The sequence below is a fragment of the Onychomys torridus genome, chromosome 3 (assembly GCF_903995425.1).
Source record: "Onychomys torridus chromosome 3, mOncTor1.1, whole genome shotgun sequence".
Classification (NCBI taxonomy): Eukaryota; Metazoa; Chordata; class Mammalia; order Rodentia; family Cricetidae; genus Onychomys; species Onychomys torridus.
Window position 1 is genome coordinate 11,111,728 of NC_050445.1, and position 20,158 is coordinate 11,131,885.

At 41.9% G+C, this 20,158-nt stretch overlaps 1 protein-coding gene across 1 annotated transcript in view; it reads left to right on the forward strand.

Annotated features, from left to right (window-relative positions):
* Creb5 (cAMP responsive element binding protein 5) overlaps window positions 1–20,158 on the forward strand; it is a 406,844-nt gene that overhangs the window by 82,995 nt on the left and 303,691 nt on the right. Inside the window, exons 2-3 of the mRNA XM_036182853.1 lie at window positions 2,399–2,470; window positions 8,825–8,918. Coding sequence (XP_036038746.1) covers window positions 2,417–2,470; window positions 8,825–8,918 — 148 coding nt within the window. The 5' untranslated portion in view covers window positions 2,399–2,416. The remainder of the gene's footprint in view (window positions 1–2,398; window positions 2,471–8,824; window positions 8,919–20,158) is intronic.

The window sequence follows — 20,158 nt, forward strand, 5'->3', positions numbered from 1 at the left end:
CCTTCAACTTAGTCCCTGAGGTTGGCCATCTCTTTCTCACATTGGTTTTTTAAACTCTTTAGAGACTCAGCACTAGCTGTTCCTGGGACACTCATTTAGTTATCCTTAATTACACCTTCTCATGTCAGCCATACATGTGCCCATATAGAACTCTCCCATTTGACTATCATGTAATCTTACTTTTGATTGGAAACACACTGTTCCTTCATAACACTGGGAAACAAAGTTCTCAAGTGGCACCCAAGAAAGAGCCACATAGGCAAACAAAGGAATATATTGTAATTTTAACACACAGGGACTGATTCATATTAGAGTGAGTTTCCAGTAACACCCACAAACTTCTCTTACCTTCAAAGCATTCTGCTCTTCTCCATGATTTCAAATGCCTTACAAGATCCAAACCAAGGGATCAGATCTAGGAACAGAGGGGTCTGAAGATGTATCTTGCTGCCCCTGTTGTAAAGGAGAAGATGCTGAGGCATGGGGTCATTGCCAAGCAGACCAGACTCACAGGTGCAGAGACATTCCCAGGAAAGCACTGAAAAGTGTTTGGTGGTGGTGGTGTTAGCCTAGAAAAATATGGTGGATTTACTTAATAGATAAGCTAGTTTATTATATTTATTAAGCTAGTATATTCTGTTTATTCTACTTCCTTAATAAAAATTATTCCTCTTTACTTCTTGTTGCAGGAAGGAGGGATGTTCTGTGATCAGCAAAGCAAAATTAAATTAATAAAAAATAGAAGTTATGTTTGTTGCTTATAACTTTCTTCAGACAGGAGCAAGCAAAAAGATTCCAAACACACTTAGGTTTTCTTTCTTCTCATAAATGTAACACAGTAAAGTGAGCATGGTTTAGAGGAACCTGTTACATACATTATACAGAAGTAGAGAAGAGCAGTTTAAAGGGTCCAGGCACTAAGACACTGTGTTTAAAGGAGTTGTGCTAATAACCCAATTTGAACATTAGAGGCTGTATACAAGTTGTTTAATTTCTACCTTACTCTTCATAGATATATGTCAATTAAAAAATTTAAAACATTAACTCATAAGAAACATATAAGTAAACACAGAAAAGGGACTTGTATAATAATGCTTACTATAGAAAGCATTAAAATTAGGTTAATCATGGTATTGTGGGGCAGCCAGTGGGAAGTCCTTCTAGAGCAGTGTTTCCCAAGCTTCCTAATGCTGCGATCCTTTAGTATAGTTCCTCGTGTTGTGGTGACCCCCGACCATAATATTATTTTGTTACTACTTCATAAGTGTAATTTTTCTACGATTTGAATTGCAATGTAAATCTCTAATATGCAGGATATCTGATGTGGGACCCCTGTGAAAGGGTTTGTTGACTCCCCATAGGGCTCTCAGCCCATTGGTGGAGGATCACTGTTCTACAGGAATGAGTGGGGGGTATTGCTTAGTTGAAAACACATGCCAATGGGGGAATTACAGTTGGGAGAGGGTTTACATTTTTCTCTGTTTTTAGTTTTGTGCTTTAGTATCTGACTGGCTATGCTATCTAAGGTAAATATCCTCACTTTATGCTTTGGAAAACTGAGAGGCTGCATATATTTCCCTAAAGAATACGTGTTTGGGGAACGAGGTGTAACATGTACAAAGTGGATGATGTGTTTTCCTCCCTCAGCACAGTGGGACTCCTCCCTGTGGGCAAGCCGCCAGAGTCTTCCTTTTGGAATCACCCACAGGCAGCATTTTAAAGAAACAGAATTCTTCCTATGCTCAGGATTAAGGCAGTAGGCTTTTAAAACGCAGCAATAGACCCATGTACCATTAAAAGCATATGTAATACATATACACAAATCTAAAATTGGTTTAAAAGTATTTGGAAAATCATCTAAATAATGTATGTGAAGTTTGCACAGTCCTTCCTGTAATTAAAAAGAAACAAAACCAACAGCAACAGGTGTGCTAATCAGAGAGTCATGTAGACCACACTTTTATTGGCATTCAGGGTCATCTGTAAAGGTGATTTTGACCATGCTCAATTTTTGCTCAGTAAACCCAGAGTTGAAGTTTTCCCTCTGGCTAGCCCAAGCAGCCAGTTTCAAAGTTCTCAGTAGGATGGGGGTGGGGGAGCAGGAAACGGGGGTGTACTTTGCCTTGGAATCTTGTGGGGACCTTGGGGGTCTACCTGGCAATAACAGCCACTAGCTAGCTTTCCATAGACAGGTTTTGGCTCTATAATCGATATGCCCCTTTTCTTTAATATGTGCTAAAGAAGGAATATTAGGAATCAAGGCAGGAGAACCCATAAACTGGAAAACAGGATCCGTTTTCACTGTGTTCACGTATAAGTTGCTCATTTGGCAGTAGTATGTTCCCAGACATTGTCTTTCTCACGTATCATGGATGTCTGTTTTCCTTTAATCCTTCAGATTTATGAGGAATCCAAGATGAACTTGGAGCAGGAGAGGCCATTTGTCTGCAGTGCCCCAGGCTGCTCCCAGGTGAGTGTGTGGCTCCTCTGTGCTCTGGTTTGCAGGAAATGCTTCTGCCTCCCCCGAGAAGGCATCTCTCATTGAGTTGCCATGTCCACCAGGTTGTCTTTCTTTGCTGAAATGCATTTTCAAAGTATCCCTAATCATCGACATCATGATTCTCATCTCCACTACTGTTAGGTCACACTATATAGTTTGAAATACTTCCCTTTCATCCTGAAATGAAGCAGTGTTGACATCCCTATGAGTAACTTCCTCCGGAAGCAAGCCAGACGCATCCAGCCCACCATTTCCGCTGGGTGATCATTCAGAAAGGGGAAGGTGGTGTGTACTTCATGGCATCCAATTGCATACATACTGGGCTTTTTTTTTTTTTTTTTAATGAGATGCCTCAAAGGTTGAATTCTGGATCCTTTCTGAGGAAAAGAATACCCCTATGACTGTTCTCAAACTATAGTTTTTGGGCATAGAAGTTTTAAGAGGAATGGGTATCTTGGCATGCAGGATTGAATCTGAGAGTCTCTGGTAACTCCCTTCAAATGGAAAGTATGTTCGTTAGATGAGATACTGCTTTCCAGGGTGTTTAATATAGGGCATGAACATAGTAAGTGTTAACACCCACTCTTGTTACCACTAGTATTGCTGCTGCTAAATCTGTTGTATTAGACCCCATGTCTAATATGTGAAATTAGAGTTTTATGTTTTATTTTTAAAAGTTGAGGGTGACTTTTTCTGCTCTTGACTCAAGAGTCCATCTTTGGGTAGTACCATGTTCCAGGGATTTTGATATGTATAAATGGCAGTTTTCATACCAAGATCTTTCTCTTACGGGGTATAGGAAATATTTCAGAACCTGAGCATAACCATTTTGCTAATGTGGGCGATTACACTTACTCCTAAATTTTACTGGACTGTCAAGGAAACCAAGGCCCACTCTTACCAGCTTATGTGATAGGGTTGGCAGTCCTGTGTGGGGCAGCACCTAAGGTCAGATGGGAGTCAGATGAGTACCCCCTCCCCCCCTTATAGTTTCCCAGAGTTCATGGAGGATTCTGGGAGAATCTGAGGAGGAGTTTTTGGAGGGACAAAGTCACAGAAACATAAAACTTGTCACTGATGTTATCAGCTGCTGAGCAGCCAGAGTCTGGGATTTTCATCAGAGGTTTTTGTGCTAATATTTCTTTCTAACTTGTGAACAAGAAAATGAGAAGAGAAAAATATTTTGGAGCAACCTGGTTTTGAAAGTCATTCTGAAGTAGGAAATACCAGAAGAATGTGGGTAGGTTGATATGTAACTGGGGGAAATCCTGGTAGACAAGGACTTTCCATGGTAAATGCAGAATATCTCCTTACTGAGTTCAAACCTGGTCCCTAACTAAAACAAAACTCCCCCTCAGTTTCTTCTAAGGTAAGCCTCCCTGGCTAAGGGAACATGGATAATTGGAGGGCTTTGCTTGCTTGGCTGTGACAAGAGACATTAAGTGTTGTTTACTACAAGCTACCTAGACACTTATCGGGTACCTACCTGTGTGTCTAGGCTTTCTAACTGCCCCTTGAAAACTGCACTGCTCCAAATACATAGACTTCTGCTCTCACAGACCTTCTGGTTTGGGCATCAGATCTATAATCATATGATGAAATCATTAATTAACTAGTTGACTTTAATTTTTCATAAAGAAGCAGTAGACCACCCTGGGGAACTGACTTTACTTGTGATGGGGAGGTAAATGGAAGGCTTCTCTATGGAACAGGACCCTTCAGAGATTGAGTGAAACAAAAGGAGTAGTCGGGCTAAGGTGGGATTTTCAGATTTGTCCCGGGTTAGAGTGTCAGTAAAGAAGAGCTTCTAGCCATATGTGGGATTCATGTGAGTCAGACAGGAGAGGTGTCTAGGTACGAGTATTGAACTGTACAGCAACACACTGTCCCAAGCTTGGCATTTTATTTATTTTATTTTTTTTTATTTTTTTGGTATTTTGAGACAGGGTTTTCTCTGTGTAGCTTTGTGCCTTTCCTGGAACTAGCTTTTGTAGACCAGGCTGGCCTCGAACTCACAGAGATCCACCTGCCTCTGCCTCCCGTGTGCTGGGATTAAAGGCGTGTGCCACCACCACCTGGCAAGTCAAGCTTGGCATTTTTAACGTCTAAGTGCAAGTAACTCTTTGATGTGGGCACTATCTTGTCTATTATGGAGTGTTTGGCAGCAACCTTGCCTCAACCCACCAGACCCCAGTAGCACTCCACAGCTGTGACAACTGGAAATATCTTCAGAAGTTGCCAGATGTCCTCTAGAGTCACAGTTGTTCCTGGTTGACAATGCTGGTGGTTTCATTTTGTTCTTCTGTATCCCTTTTGCTCTGGATCCCCAGCTGCTAATGGATACTCTCCCACTCTATTTCATGCCTTGCTCTAAGCTGTCTTTCCCTCACTGGAGTCAGGCAAAGTATAGATACCTCAATGCCATAGACATGTCGTCAATAGTGTTCTGCACTGTTAGAGCTGGGGTCGTTGGAGGATGGAGCAAAGGTTGTTGGATTTGGCAGTCAGTTGCTTGCAGGAGACATGGGAGAAAGCAGAGGGTGGAGGCCTGATTGAAAGGGATTAGTGAGTAAGTGGGTGGCAAGGGGGCCAAAGTGATGGCGTAGAGAAGCATTCCAGGAGCAGGAAGCAGTGCTGAAGCAGAGTGACCTGGTGGGGGCCTTTGAGGGAGGCAGCTTTGTAAAAGCTAAAGGATAGCCAGGGAGTCAAGAGTGAGAAACCAGCGGGAGGGCGGGGGAGAGCAGGAGAGCTTGAAGGAGCCATGCCAAGGAGCCAGAGAGTACAGAGCATCCTGTGGGACAGTGGACAGCCTCAGTTTATTTGAGCCATGAAGGGACAGAGGGAGAATCTGCCAAGTTGCATGCAGAGTCTGAGGGCACTGAGTGTGGCTGACTTTTGGGGGTTAAGTGTTTTGTGTGTGTAGCACTGGGGATTTGAACCCAGGACCTCACATATCCTAGGCAAGTACTTTATCACAGACTCATACCCTGAGTTCTTGAACAGGCCCCTTATTGAATGCCCTTGAATGTTTTGTTGAAGGAGGAAGCCAAGGTGTTTCTTTAACGAGGCTAAGTGGACTGTGGGAAATGTTGGATAAATGTGAGAAATTAGGATTTATGTAGTGTCTTGATTTTAAGGGGGATGATCTCAAGCCTCCTCCACAGCTTTGGATGAGATGATGTACCTGTAAGTTGGTGTCACTTCTATATGTGTTTCTTTTTCCTTGACAAACTGTTAGAAAACTATGCCCATCTTTTAGCAGAATGAAAATGTAACCATCAGCTGAGTGTCATCGTTGGTGGAATATTAATCACTCATAGACATATCAACTGCTGTGGTCATGGCATCTGCCCTCCTGCCATCCCATAATCTGGGAACATGCAGGGAAAAGACTAGAGTACCTGGAAGATGAGCAAACAGGAGTGTTAGTGCTTGTGTCGTCTGGGGGGAGGTGATGGAAGGGCTCCTCTGCTCCGCTTTCTCTTCTTCAAGAGAAACTCTGCTCTGTTGGGGATGGCCTCTGATAACTGGGAGATCTTTTACAATGTAATCTGTAAACATGATCTTGGTCTCAGAAGTAACAAGGAGCATGCTCCCTATGCTCTTTCTGTCCTCTTAGAGCCCAGGGCCCCCACTCTCCTTTTATCTCTATTGATTGTTGTTTTCAACTCTGTGTCCGTTTTATACTGTGCATTTCACTTATTTACAGTTTGCTGTTACTTGTCTCATTAAGAAGGCAACTTTAGTTAATATGCAGTCTTATAGCCACATACCTGTAATCTTGGCACGTAGGAGGCTAAACAGGAGGATCCTGAGTTCTTAGCCAGCCTGGGCTAGCAAACTATTTCATTCTGATTGTTGTATGATGCTTCCTTTAGCATCTACTAGTTTACAGAGTCAAAAATGGCTTATTATAGGCTGGATAGCTCATTCAATGGTCAAGAGCAGGTAATGATGTCACAGAGGACCCAAACTTTGTTCCTAGCACCCACTTCACAACCACCTGTAATTACAAGGGTATATGACGCCCTCTTCTGGCATCTGTGGACACCTGTACTCACCTGCACATACCCCTACCACATTCACACCCCTTGTGCACAAAATTTTTGAAAACCTGTTAAAAATGTTATAAAAAACAACTTATTTAATCTGGAGAGATGGATCAGTAGTTAAATTGCTGACTACCTCCTCAGAGGCCTGGGTCAGTTCCTAACACCATCTATAACTTCAGTTCCATAGGATACAATGCCCTTCTCTGACCTCTATGGATTCTAGGTTCATATATGGCACACAGATATACATGCAGGCAAAACACTTAGGCATATAGAATAAAACAATAATTTTTAAATGCCTTATTAATATGGAAGATATTATCATATTGTTTATATTACATTAATTTTTCTCTCTAACTCATTTTTGCCAGTGTTAGATATTTGGTGTTAAGAAAATCAAGAGAATAGATAATATAGAAACAGAAATACCCGCAGCTATATACAGTATACTCTACATAACCGGAAGTCCGGTGCAAGTGCCGCTCGTTGCAAACTCTTCAGAACATGATACAAGCACCAAGTACATAAGTGATGCTTATACCAAACACCACTTTCAGAACATTTCATAGGATTCAGCCTAGTGAACTCCCTTGTTTGACCACAAATACATTCTCTTTGCAGAAAAAACCTTGAACGATAGTGTATGAAGGTAATAGAGATTCATATTGACCATCCTGAGTTCTGGAAGTTTCTTTTCAAGTTATCAAAGATTCAGAAATGTTCATCAGGTTGTATTATTTTCCTGTATTTATATTGGATTTTAACAAATCAAACTTTAATAAATAAAAACTCCACTCAGTTCAGTCATTACAAACATACCAAGCTGAGCTGTGTTAGGCTCTGCTTGATAATGAATTAGAGCCAAACCACAAAGCTTATTTCTATTACTGATGGCCACACTTCTATGGTAGAGTTTTTAAGGAAACACTCTTTTCTCCTTTAGATTTTAGCAGAACCCTTGGGAGATTTACAGTTATTGAGGGGTCACTATTTCTGTTCTGAACCACCTTGGTATGCCATGAGTAGGCCAAGGGAAATGACCAGAGGGTTTTACACCACAGACCAGACACTTGCCTCTAGAAGACAGGTCTTTTTCATTCATGATGCAATGGACAGAAGCATTCACATGTATCTATTCAACATAGGAAAGCCAGAATGGCCCCAAATAATTGGAAGCAACATTTTTGACAACCCTAACATCATTCCCAGAAAATTTCAAATAATTACAGGCTGACTACAGTATGCAGAATATAGAACAACCCAAATAATTTGTCACATTGCTATAAAATCATATGTATAATTTGGAAAAAAAAGATAAAATGGGGATTGGGTCTTCATAAACAGAAACATACTGTAAACATGTCATGGTGTACATTAGCAGATATATTTTAAAAATTAAGCATGGTATGGAGTTCTTTCCCAAAGTCTGACATAAATCAAAATTCTTTCTATGTCATGCGTTTCTCTTATTTTTGGTTAATCTGTAGATAATGTCTAGCATACTTATCATGCCTTAGACTTAATTTTATACTATTATGTAAAGCAGTAACTAGTAGAGAAAAGTTCCACATGGTTTTGCATATCCCCAGTGCTACCGAGACCTCTATTTATTTTCTCCTTTTGGATGTTATAGTCTCTGCTGTCATTAGTCACTTTTCAGGACCACAAGAAGCATCCCTTTCTACACTGTTGTCTTTTCTTAAGAGGCTTCCTAACAGAGTTAGGCTCTAGGGTGCAGTGTGTCTTCTATGTGTACTGTTCCAGTCTCTTCAACAGGGCTCTTTCACACTTTCTGTTTCATTAGTGAGCAAAGGATACGACAAAATTCAAAGTCTTTGAACTTGAAAGTTTTCTTCCCCCAGAAGAACCTTTAGTTCTCAAGAAACTCACAGATTCTGCAGTTCCCTGATAAGCCAGCTGGGCTTAGGCAAGAAGCAGAGGACTGTGGGAAAGTTCTGGGGAACTGGAGAATGACTAGAGACCACTTATCAGGATTGCTCTGCTGAGTAGGCAAGCCTCTTGGTAAACAAATGGACATGATAATGCGCATGCTTGCGTATAGTTGGGGGGACCCCCGCCCCCAGCAAATGTGTGTCAATCAGCATGGGACTGTGAACTGTTTTTGCTTGTGCGATAACACTGTTTTTCTCAGAACTGATTTTTTGGTTTTGTCTTGCCTGTCCTGTTTCTGATGCTGAGTGTCTTTTTCTCTGTGATGTGAAGTATGTGTTGCAAACTGAATGTCTCCTGTTCCTCTCTCTGTACCCACCAGCGGTTCCCGACAGAGGACCATCTGATGATTCACAGGCACAAGCATGAGATGACTTTGAAGTTTCCATCAATAAAAACAGACAATATGCTCTCAGGTAAGAAAGCATCAGGTGAGGAAGGTTTGGGGGATCAAGTTAGTTCCATGTAAGACACTCACTCATGTTTTGGTGGGTTAGAGTCCAGCGGCAAATCTTTATTTTGAAAGTATATATGTCTAATTTATAGCAGAAATATGATCAGCTAGAACCACAGTTACCCAAACAGTTGAGCACCCCCACCAGACGGGTCTTAGGTAGCCCAGGCTGTCATCAAACTTGATATGTAGCCAAGGATGCGCTTGGACTCTTAGTCTTTCTGCCTCTACCTCCTTAGTGCTGAGGTCATAATATGGGTCACTACACCTGATATAACCTTCGTTTTTATATGTGGCATTGAAACTTGGATCCCTGTTATTTTAAAATCTGTGCCTTAACCATACAGACAGCAAATGTAAACTGAGCCTCTGTAATGCACTGCTCTGCAGATATGTAGATTGACCAATTTCCTGCCTTTGTGGATATTAGGGTAGGCTTGCATGTGGAAACTCAGTTAAAATCAAGGCTCATCAGTGATGTATATTAAATGAATGCTATAGGAGGCCAGTGCCACTCGGCTTTAGTGGAAGGAATGGAGGAGATGCTCCAAGAAGACTAGTTTCCTTAAGAAGTAATACCTGCCTCTTAAGTGGGTGAATTAATGGAATTATGCATGGAAACAAGCTCAGTGAATGGGAGCAAAATAAACAAGAATTAGTCCATTAACTAATCCCCATTCCTTCTAATGTTGAACGGAAATTAGAAAAATAATGGTACAAGAAAGAGGAACTTGAAAGCTAGTCTGGACTCTGCCTTGACCTTGAACAAATAACTAGACCTTTCTAGGTCTCAGTTTCTCTCTCCATCAGACGGGAATGATTGTGTCTCTGCAGCATGCTTCACTAACTGAATGTGAAGGGACAATGAAGGAGTTCAGAGTGTTTCACAGACCAGAGCAGGATGACCAGGTCATTTCCTTCACATAGGAACTATTTGACCTGCACCCCTGTCTCCCTGACATGAAGAAAGAGATGACACTCCTATGCCCTCATTTTGATAGATCATCAGAAGGGAAACCCACTGTTCTTATGAGTTAGTATTTTTGTTTCACTTAAAATTTCTAGGGATAAGCCGGGCGGTGGTGGCACATGCCTTTAATCCCAGCACTCAGGAGGCAGAGCCAGGTGGATCTCCATGAGTTTGAGGCCAGCCTGGGCTATAGAGTGAGTTCCAGGAAAGGAGCAAAGCTACACAGAGAAACCCTGTCTCAAAAAAAAAAAAAATTTCTAGGTATTATACTGCCATTATCACTAAATCCTATGCAAATTGCCAGTTTATTACCATGAAGGGTACAAGAAACAGGAGAGCTATCAGGGAGTCACCCAACAACGTAGTCCTAAGGGCCCTTGATCCTCAATGCCCCCTGGGCTGATACCTACTGGGCTACTGCCTTCATCACCAGGCAGCGCCAGGTTAGACACGTGAGCAGGTGGAGCCATCACAGCGTCTAGTGAGAGGTCTGTCACTGGTGCCGTTGCTCTGTGCTCAAGAGACAATCCAAAGGGACTGCTTCCCTTTCCTTTGTCACTGCCCACCTCACTCTCTACTCTCTTCCTTCCCTCCTTCCTATTCAAGAGAAGCGAGTGTGTAAGATGCATGGCTGCAATGGCAAGCAGCAGAAGCATGGGTAGTGTCTTTCAGGCAGGCTAGCCTGGCTCGACTAAGAGTCTCATCTGAACATCTGTAAAACAGCAGCCCAGAACATGTGAATACACAAACGATGGGGTGAGGCCCCTTTGTCTACACCGCCTAAAACAGGTTTCTGATTAATCTCCTGCAGTCTGCCCACGGTTTGTCCTGGACCTTTGCTGGGTTTGCAATCATCAGTAGACCAGGTGAAAATGAATGAGGAATTTGTTATGAAGTGGGAGATGTGTTACGGAAAGAAAATGAAGAAAGATAAACACAGAGAAAACAGCATGATTAAGGCAGGGCACATTTATCCGATTCCTCCTCTTTTACTGAAGTTAGTATGGAATGATTTCATGTTCCACTGATGTGCTCAATTTCTTTTCTTTTTTTGTTTTTTGTTTTTGTTTTTGTTTTTGTTTGTTTTTGAGACAGGGTTTCTCTGTGTAGCTTTGCGCCTTTCCTGGAACTCACTTGGTAGCCCAGGCTGGCCTCGGACTCACAGAGATCTGCCTGCCTCTGCCTCCTGAGTGCTGGGATTAAAGGTGTGCGCCACCACCACCCGGCAAAGTGCTCAATTTCAAAACATGGTTCCCACTTTGCATGCCCATGGTTTTGTGGGACTTTGTGGAACGGAGAGATGCCCAGTCCAGATCCATGTTCTTGTGTTCAGAGAGCTAATACTGGCTATGTGTTGGGTTCTTGGGCTGTTCCCACTGAAGTGAAATAGCCTTTCTGTTGAATATTTAGACTTTACTGTTTTTGTTCCAGGAAGTGACTAAGTTGTATATTTATCAAAAATACCTAAATTTTATAATTAAGAATTTAGTGTATTTATGACTATAAATTTAACTGAAGTTTTACACATCTGTATCTTGATTTGTTTCAATTCATTAAAAACTCCCCTTGTCACTAAGATTTGTTCATTAAAATATTATTTGTCTTAAGTCTATTTTGTGTCTCATCATGAAGATGATAGTATCAATCAAATAGTAAATGAACATCAAGCAAAACTCTCCAAATTCTTCTTGATCCATTTTTTCAAACAGTATTTAATAGCACAAAATTATGTTCAGATGAAGTGGGACTGGACATACCATATGAAGAGAAGATGTGTTCAGTGTGCATGTGTATGGCTAGTGTTAGGGCGTCCTATGAGTGTCTATTTTGTAGCATGACTATATCCTCACTGTTTGCAACTATCATAACTATCATATGGTCAAAGAAGATGGTGCAATGTCACAGATGCACACTTCAAGAATACGTTTCCAGAGATGGGTAGACAGCTTGGTGCTAGAATGCTTGCCTAGCATGTATGAAGCCCCAACTAGGTTTGCTCCTCCACAGTCTCTGTCTAAGGACATTGTTCTCCCTAGGGGACTGACAGATCTGAAATACTTTGTTTTTCTGTAAGCAGTATTTTATACAGGTTGAATAGAGTATACTCTTCACAACTGACTATCACTAATCCTTGCCATGCCACAGAGAGTGGATGCAGGTGACAGGCATTTGAATGGGTCCACTCTTCTGAATAGCATTGAAACATAGACTCCTCACTCTAAGGGGGTAGACAGGGACATGAGTGGGGTGGTGGTACTGAATTGGAGGTACAAAAGGATCCATGCAGCCTTTCCAGCTATGGGTCTCTCATTCTCATCTGCTCTATATGGTACATTTCCAGAGTTCACTGATGATGGTGGTTACAAGTCTTGGCTTTCAGTTGTCCCCCTTCACATGAAATGTAGCTTCATGATGAGGAAAGTTGTAATATAGGTTTTTGGTTTTTTTAAATATTTACTTTATGTGTATGAGTGTTCCGCTTGTATACATGTGTGTTCCTTGTGTCCATGGAGGAGGTCAGAAGAGAGCATTGGATCTGGAGTTACAGATGTTAAGAGCTGCTGTGTGGGTGCTCTAGCAATAGCAGCAAGAGCTCTCACCTGCTGAGGCACCTCTCCAGTCCTGAGATACAGAAGGTGTTAAGTGGACTTTGAGGAGAGGCTCTCTAGAACAGAATTCCCTTTCACAGGCAGACAACAGAGTTACTGGCTGTTGCATACACAGACCCATTCAGCTGGAAAATCCCAGTCCAATTTCAGCAGAGATGAAGAGGACAGCATGTGAATTGGGCTGTCATTAGGCACTAGGGGATTCTCATCTTGTCTGTCAAGCAGCTCCAGCACACTATTATTTTTATAGGATTCCAAGGTCTTATGTGTGGAAAATCAAACAAAAGCCAGAATGAGAATCAAAGCATCTAGGTGCAACCTTATTTATAGAAAACAAGAAAAAAAAAAAAAGAAAAAAAAATCAAATAATATTTCAAAGAGAATCCAATTGGGAATAGAACAAAAAAAGGATCTTTTGGAGTGCATGCCTCCCCCCATATTCCTATCTTAAGTCTGAGGGCCTGAAAGTTCAATCTTTCCTGTGGAGACAGTGGGCCAGGACTGCCCTTTGAGGTAGGCCTTCATAAGCATACATACGTGTAAGATGATAGATTTTTCTGTATGCAAGGGAAGATAAAATTGGATAGTAAGACCCTTTCCAAAAAGCTTAGCCCTACAGCTTGGGTGGGAAGCCTGAGAGAAATACACATGGTGTGGTAGTTTGGATGTAATTGGTCTTCAGGAGCTCATTGGGAGTGGCACTATTAGGAGGTGTGGCTTTGGTGGAGTACATGTGGCCTTGTTGGAGGAAGTGTGTCACTGTGGACATGGGCTTTAAGGTCTGCTGTGCTCAAGATACTCCCAGTGTCTCAGTTCACTTCCTGTTTTCTATGGATTAAGGTGTAGGATTCTCAGCTCCTTCTCCAGCACCATGCCTACCTGCTTGCCTCCATATCCCGCCATGATGATCATGGACTGAACCTCTGAACTGTAAGCCACCCCAGCTAAATCTTTTCCTTTATACAAGTTGCTGTGGTCATGGCATCTCTTCTCAGGAACAGAAACCCTAACTAAGACACATGGGAACAGGCTTTCAAATGCCTGGCAATCCCACAACCAGACATTGTAGCCCAGTTAATGAAGTTAAGACAGACACAGACAAGGTATGAGAAGACCGATGACAACCACTTCCTCATTCATTCAACGTCTACTAAGTACCTATCAAGATGTTACAGTGCCCATGGCTGGACACAGAGCATATGGTACTTACTACACTCAAGTAGTCTATGGAGGAAAATGGATGATGATCAACTACTTGACAACCTACATAAGTAAGGAAAGATTGCTTGGTGACAGGTGCTGTGAAGCTTGGCAATGTGACAGCAAGTATCCAGCAGGCCACTAAGTGTGGGTGTCTAGGAAGTCAGCTTTCATACCAAGACCTGGTAACTAGTAGTATGGGCTTAGAAGTCCTTTGTCCGGCCTTCAGAATATGGTGGCAATGTGTGTGATAAGGTGCATGTTTGTCATCCCAGAGCTGAGGACACACAGCCACAGGACAGATGTGGCATAGCCAGCTGTCCCTGGAGTGGAGACATGGAAGGGAGGCAAACACTTCTTCTCATCTTCCTTCCCAGCTGCACTCATCTTCTGGTGTAAATGATGAGACAGTTAAGGCGACTCAACCACATCTCTTGACAGAGTCTAGAGTCAGTCTATCACTTACACCAGGCTTGAAGCCTAATTCTCATTAGGAAGAAAGAATGAATGTGATTTAATGAAATGGAACATTTGTCTGCAAAGAATTGATCATGATTATTCAGAGAACCCCCAAATCATTCCTCATGGCTCTTTGAAGAATACTCTAATACTCTACTCAATAATTCATTTTGAAGAGTTTTCCAAAGGGAAGCTCTCATATCACTCCAAATCACCCTGAAAATAAGTTGAAACTTAAAAAATAAGAAAGATAGTGGGAATGTGTAAAACACACACACACACACACACACACACACACACACACACACACACACACAGAAAGAGAGAGAGAGAGAGAGAGAGAGAGAGAGAGAGAGAGAGAGAGAGAAGGGTAGTAAATCAAACAGCAGAAAGTATTAGTAACTTCTCACTATGTAAGGGAATTGAAGGTTTACGGCACACAAGCTGGCAAGGGCAGCCTGTGTCTGAAGACAGCCAGCATGTTTTCTTGCCCTGTGTTTGCAATCTGTGCCTTGTCTGCTCTAAACATTATTTTCTTTATTCCTCATGCCCTTTCCTCCATATGATGAACTGGCCTTTTCCAAATTCTTGGTCATTCTCTTGCTGCACATCTAGATTGTGAGTCACTTGCTAAATTCTGGTTCTACTCTAAGTTAGATCCGGTTAATCTAGGGACTACCTTTCCTTTTTGGACACCCTAGCTCTAAGGCTTCGAGTAACGTAAATAGTGAAAGCGTGGGAGGAGATTCCAACACATGAATGATTCAAGGACTGCAGAGACGTGTTTGAAAGTCACACTGTCTCATTCACTGTGGTCAGAAGAAAACCAGTGGCTATTGGCATCTATGGGGGCTGTCGGTTTCTCATCCATGTTTTTAACTGGCCAAGAAATGCAGACTTCTGAATCAGTCATAGGAATGAATTGAAGCCTTGTTTTGAAGAATTCTTTTTATTTTATTTTATTATTATTATGTGTTTTAATTTTATACATCCGCCATGGGTTCCCCTGTCCTCCCCACTCCCGCCTCCACCCCCACCTTCCCCCAGCCCCTTCCCTCCATTCCCATGTCCTCCAGGACCAAGACACCCCTGGGGATTCATTTAAACCTGGTGGATTCAGTACAGGCAGGTCCTGTCCCCTCCTTCCAGACTAAGCATGTGTCCCTCTGTAAGCCCAAGGTTCCAAACAGCCAGCTCATGCACTAAGGACAGATCCTGGTCCCACAGCCTGGATGCCTCCCAAACAGATCAAGCTATTCAGTTGTCTCACTTATCCAGAGAGCCTGATCTAGCTGGGGGTCCTCAGCCGTTGGTTCATAATTCATGTGCTTCCATTCGATTGGCTATTTGTCCCTGTGCTTTTTGCAATCTTGGATTCAACAATTCATGCTCTTGCAGTCCCTCCTCTTTCTCCACAGTTGGACACTTGGAGCTCCACCTGGGGCCTGGCTGAGGATCTCTGCATCCACTTCCATCAGTTATTGGATGAGAGTTCCAAGACGACTGTTAGGATGTTTAGTCATCTGATCACCAGACTAGGTCAGATCAGGCTTTCTCTCGACCATTGCCAGCAGTCTACAGAGGATATATCATTGTGGATTTCTGGGGACCTCTCGAGCACTCTGCCTATTCCTGTTCTCATGTGGTCTTCATTTATCATGGTCTGTTATTCCTTGTTCACCCTCTCTGTTCTTGATCCAGCTGGGATCTCCTGCTCCCCTAAACTTTCTTTCCCTCAAATCTTGCCCTTCATTACTCCCACTGTTGTCCAGGTTGTTCATGTAGATCTCATCCATTTTTCTGTCATTGGGTGATCCCTGTGTTTGAAGAATTCTTTTTATATGAAAAACTTGTTCATAGTTTCACCTGGAAGCAAGTTTCTTTGAACAAAGCATATAGGAGGACTCATACAATTAAGGACAAAGTAGAAATGTGAGGCTTTATCTTCCTCCATTCAGGACACGTTATGGTGATAAAATCACCTCCTATCTCTTGTTCCCTCAGCTGGCAGAGTTCTGATGTAATGGTGTAAGTAACCCTTGTGCCAGCTCCATGCTTCAAAGGCAAAGTGAACTCATGGCCCAATTGCTTTTGAGCACTTGAGGTTCATGACTGGTGAGTCTGTCTGAAAGATGTACTTGTTTAAGTCAACATCGAAGTCATATAGAGCTACTGAGCATAGGCTGTTTAAGAAGCCCCCATCAACACATTTCCCCATGAATTCACAGGTACTGGCCAGGTCATCTGGTCTACCATGTTGTGTGGTGGTATTGTGTTCCCCAAAATATTGTGCACCCTAATAAACTTATCTGGGGTCAGAGACAGAACAGCCACAATATTTAACATAGAGGATAGGCAGTGGTAGCACATGTCTTTAATCTTAGCATTCCAGAGACAAAGATCTACCTGGATCTCTGTGTGTTCAAGGATACAGCCAAGCAAGGTGACTTCATGCCTTTAATCCCAGGGAGTGATGGCAGAAAGCAGAAAGGTATATAAGGCATGAAGGCCAGAAACTAGAAGCATTTGGCTGGTTAAGCTTTTAGGTATTCGAGCAGTTCAGCTGAGAGGCATCCAGTCTAAGGAAATAGGATCACCTGAGGAATTGCTGAGGTGAGGAAGCTGTGGCTTGTTCTGCTTCTCTGATCTTCCAGCATTCACCCCAATACCTGGCTTTGGATTTGTTTTAATTAATAAGACCTTCTAACAATTTCTGCTACATTGTTGTCAATAAATTAAGCATAACAATGGCCCATCTCTGCAAGGATCACCTTAGCCAGATTGATTTTTATGTATACCACGTCCATTGTCTAAAACCAGGTTCATCCTGGCCTGCCTTGTGATGGCATTGTCCCTGGGGAAGGGGACAGAAGACAGCAAGGTCAGTGTTGCTATAGGTCCTTCTGCTCCTGGGTCGTCACACTCAGAGGCACACTGGTGGTCAGAAAGAAGCCTTGCTGAACTCCATACAATTCTGCCAGATGCTCCTAGCCATTGCTCTTATAAAGACAATGAGTCTGAAAGTTCATTTAATGTAAACTCTCCTAAGTAGATATTTATTAAAGGGCAGACAGGAGATAAGTTAAAGTGTTTTAATAAAAACATTAATGAAAACTCAAGAGAGAAATGTAACTGTAAAAATAAAAGGAATACATAAAATTACCTCACATTTCTACTACAATTCTGACTAATTCTAATTTTAATGCTTTTTTTGTTATTGATTTGAGTCACCTTATTTTAAAGTTTTTGCTTATTTTTATGTGTATGGGTGTTTTGTTTGCATGTGTATCTGTGCAGCATATATGGGCCTGGTATGTCTGGAAGCCTGCAGAGGGCCTAAGATCCCTGGAACTGGAGTTATGGATGGTTGTGAACCACCATGTGGGTACTGGGAATTGAACCTGGGTTCTCTGGAAGAGCAACAGTGCTTTTAACCTCTGAGCCACATCTTCAGCCCCCTAAGCCACTTTCTTGAATACCATCAAGTAACATTGAATGTGTGTGTATTTATATATATAAATTTCTGGCTAGAAAAGTCATGAATTCAAAATAGCTAGTGAGATCTTAAATTCTTTTTTTTTTTGTTATTGTTTGTTTTTTTTGTTTTTGTTTTTGTTTTTGTTTTTTTGGTTTTTTTTTTTTGTTTTTTGTTTTTTTTTTTGATCCAGGGTTTCTCTGTGTAGCTTTGTTTGGAGCCTGTCCTGGAACTTGTTCTGTAGACCAGGCTGGCTGGCCTCAAACTCACAGAGATCTGCCTGGCTCTGCTTCCCGAGTGCTGGGATTAAAGGCATGCACTACCACTGCCCGGCAATGAGATCTTAAATTCTTATGTGTACATGTATGTACATCACATGTGGGCAATAACATCTTTATATTATTCTTGATCACTAGCAGTTGGGAACCAAACTCCTTTGCTCCATCCTAGTCCTTTAGCTGGCTCATAGATGCTAACATGGGACTGTGTGAGGGCCTGAGTCAAGGAGAAAGTGTCTTTCAGGGCCACCATTCTTCTGTTAATATGTTTTCTCACCTGTCTTCTGTACATCATTTTTTACATTGGTGATTTATCTTGCTTTTAATGGTTGAGGAAATTATGTGACTTAAACACAACTCTGGAACCAAATGGAGTAGCAACTTCTATTAGACTTGTGAGTTTAGCTTTGTGTGTGCTGTTTAGATCCACCTTGTAGTGACTGTATTTACTGGGGTGGTGCATTTAATGACTATAAACTGGTTGGAACTCAGAGAGAGACGGGGAGAGAGAGAGAGAGACAGACAGACAGACAGAGGGGGAGAGAGGAGAGAGAACAATACATTGTACGGTGTGTTTATGTGCATGTGAAGGACTAGATATCTTTGGTGTCCTTCAAGCACTACCCAACTACCCATCTTTTTCTTTTCTTTTCTCTTCTCTTCTTTCTTTTTTTGGCCTGGAATTTGCCAAGTAAGCTAGGCTAGCTGGCTATCAGGCCTCAAGATTCTTTCTTTCTTTCTTTCTTTCTTTCTTTCTTTCTTTCTTTCTTTCTTTCTTTCTTTCTTTCTTTCTTTCTTTTTTGTCATTCCAGGTGCTGGGATTACAAGCATGTACCACCACACCTGGCTTTTCACAGGGTGCTACAGATTGAATTTAGGTCCTCATGTTCACAAGGGAAGTGCTCTAATGACAGAGCTGTCTTTCCAGCTCCTTATGGGAACTTGAGAACTACTTTAAAAAATAGTGTTATGAATGAACTTATTGTCTGTCCTGTTGTTAATGTCTACAGAATTTCTCCTGTGTAACTGGTGGATAAATTTCTAGATCATGAGGTCAAGTTTGTAGGACTCTTCCTTATAAGATAAGCAGTGGGATCTTAACATTGCAAGGCTCCTTGGCTCGCTGTTACAGGGATGGAGACCCAGTGAGGAAATGCTCTTTTCTCATGAAACATTCAGCAAAGGATCTAGATACTGGAACGTGATAAACTGCAAAGAAATTATTTTTTTACATCCCCTATGGTGCTAACAGTTAAAAATTAATTAAAAAGATTTCATTGATACGTGCAAACTATCCATATTCATATGGTACTATATGATTTTCAATGCATGTGCCTGATGTGTATTGATCAAACTAGGGCAATTGGTCTACCCATTATGTTGAATGTTTATGCTTTCTTTGTGTAGAGAATATTCTAAAACCTTTACCAGCTACCATGTAGTATTCAGTTATTGTTAGGCATAGGCATCTTACTGTGCCATGGAAGATTAGACGTTATCACTTCTGCCCAACCATACCCCTGTACCCTTTCTCCTGTCTCTGCCCCACCCTCCTCAACCTCTGGTAGCCAGTATTCTATTCTCTACGTGTATGAAATGAACATATTAAACCTCCACAAATGCACGCAAATGTGTGTTTTTATTGTGGGGTGCCTGGCTTGTTTAGCTCAGCTCTTTCCAGATCTGCCCACATTGCAGCAAATGACAGGGTCTCATTCTCTTTAAAGGCATGTTCGACAATAAGAAAAGTGACCAAATTTCCCTTCTTGCCTTTGCCTCAGGTGCTTGAGGCTCCCCAGAACCCTGTGTGCTGTTTGTAAACCTTTGTCAGAGGGAGACTCGTAGGTGTTCATGCACATCCGTCCAGGTGTCTGAAGGTGATAACCACAGAAAACTTGGTGCACAGGTGAAGTGCAAGTTTAAAAGGTTGGAGGTTGTCCTGTCTTTTATTTGGGTGTTTCTTGCTGAAGTACCTAATAAAAGGCGAGCCTAAAGTCTTAAGTGCATAGCTCAGCATTTAAAAAAGACAACAAAAGAAACAAACAAACAAACAAAAAACAGTTCCTGTACACCCTGAAAAGGCTGCTTGTCCCACTGTCTGCATGCATCTTAGTAGTCACCAGAAAAGCACAGCCACTCTTCTTCAGGATACAGACATCACGTGGTGCTATAGCTGACTAATGTTCTTGGATTGAAATAAGGAAGGGATTA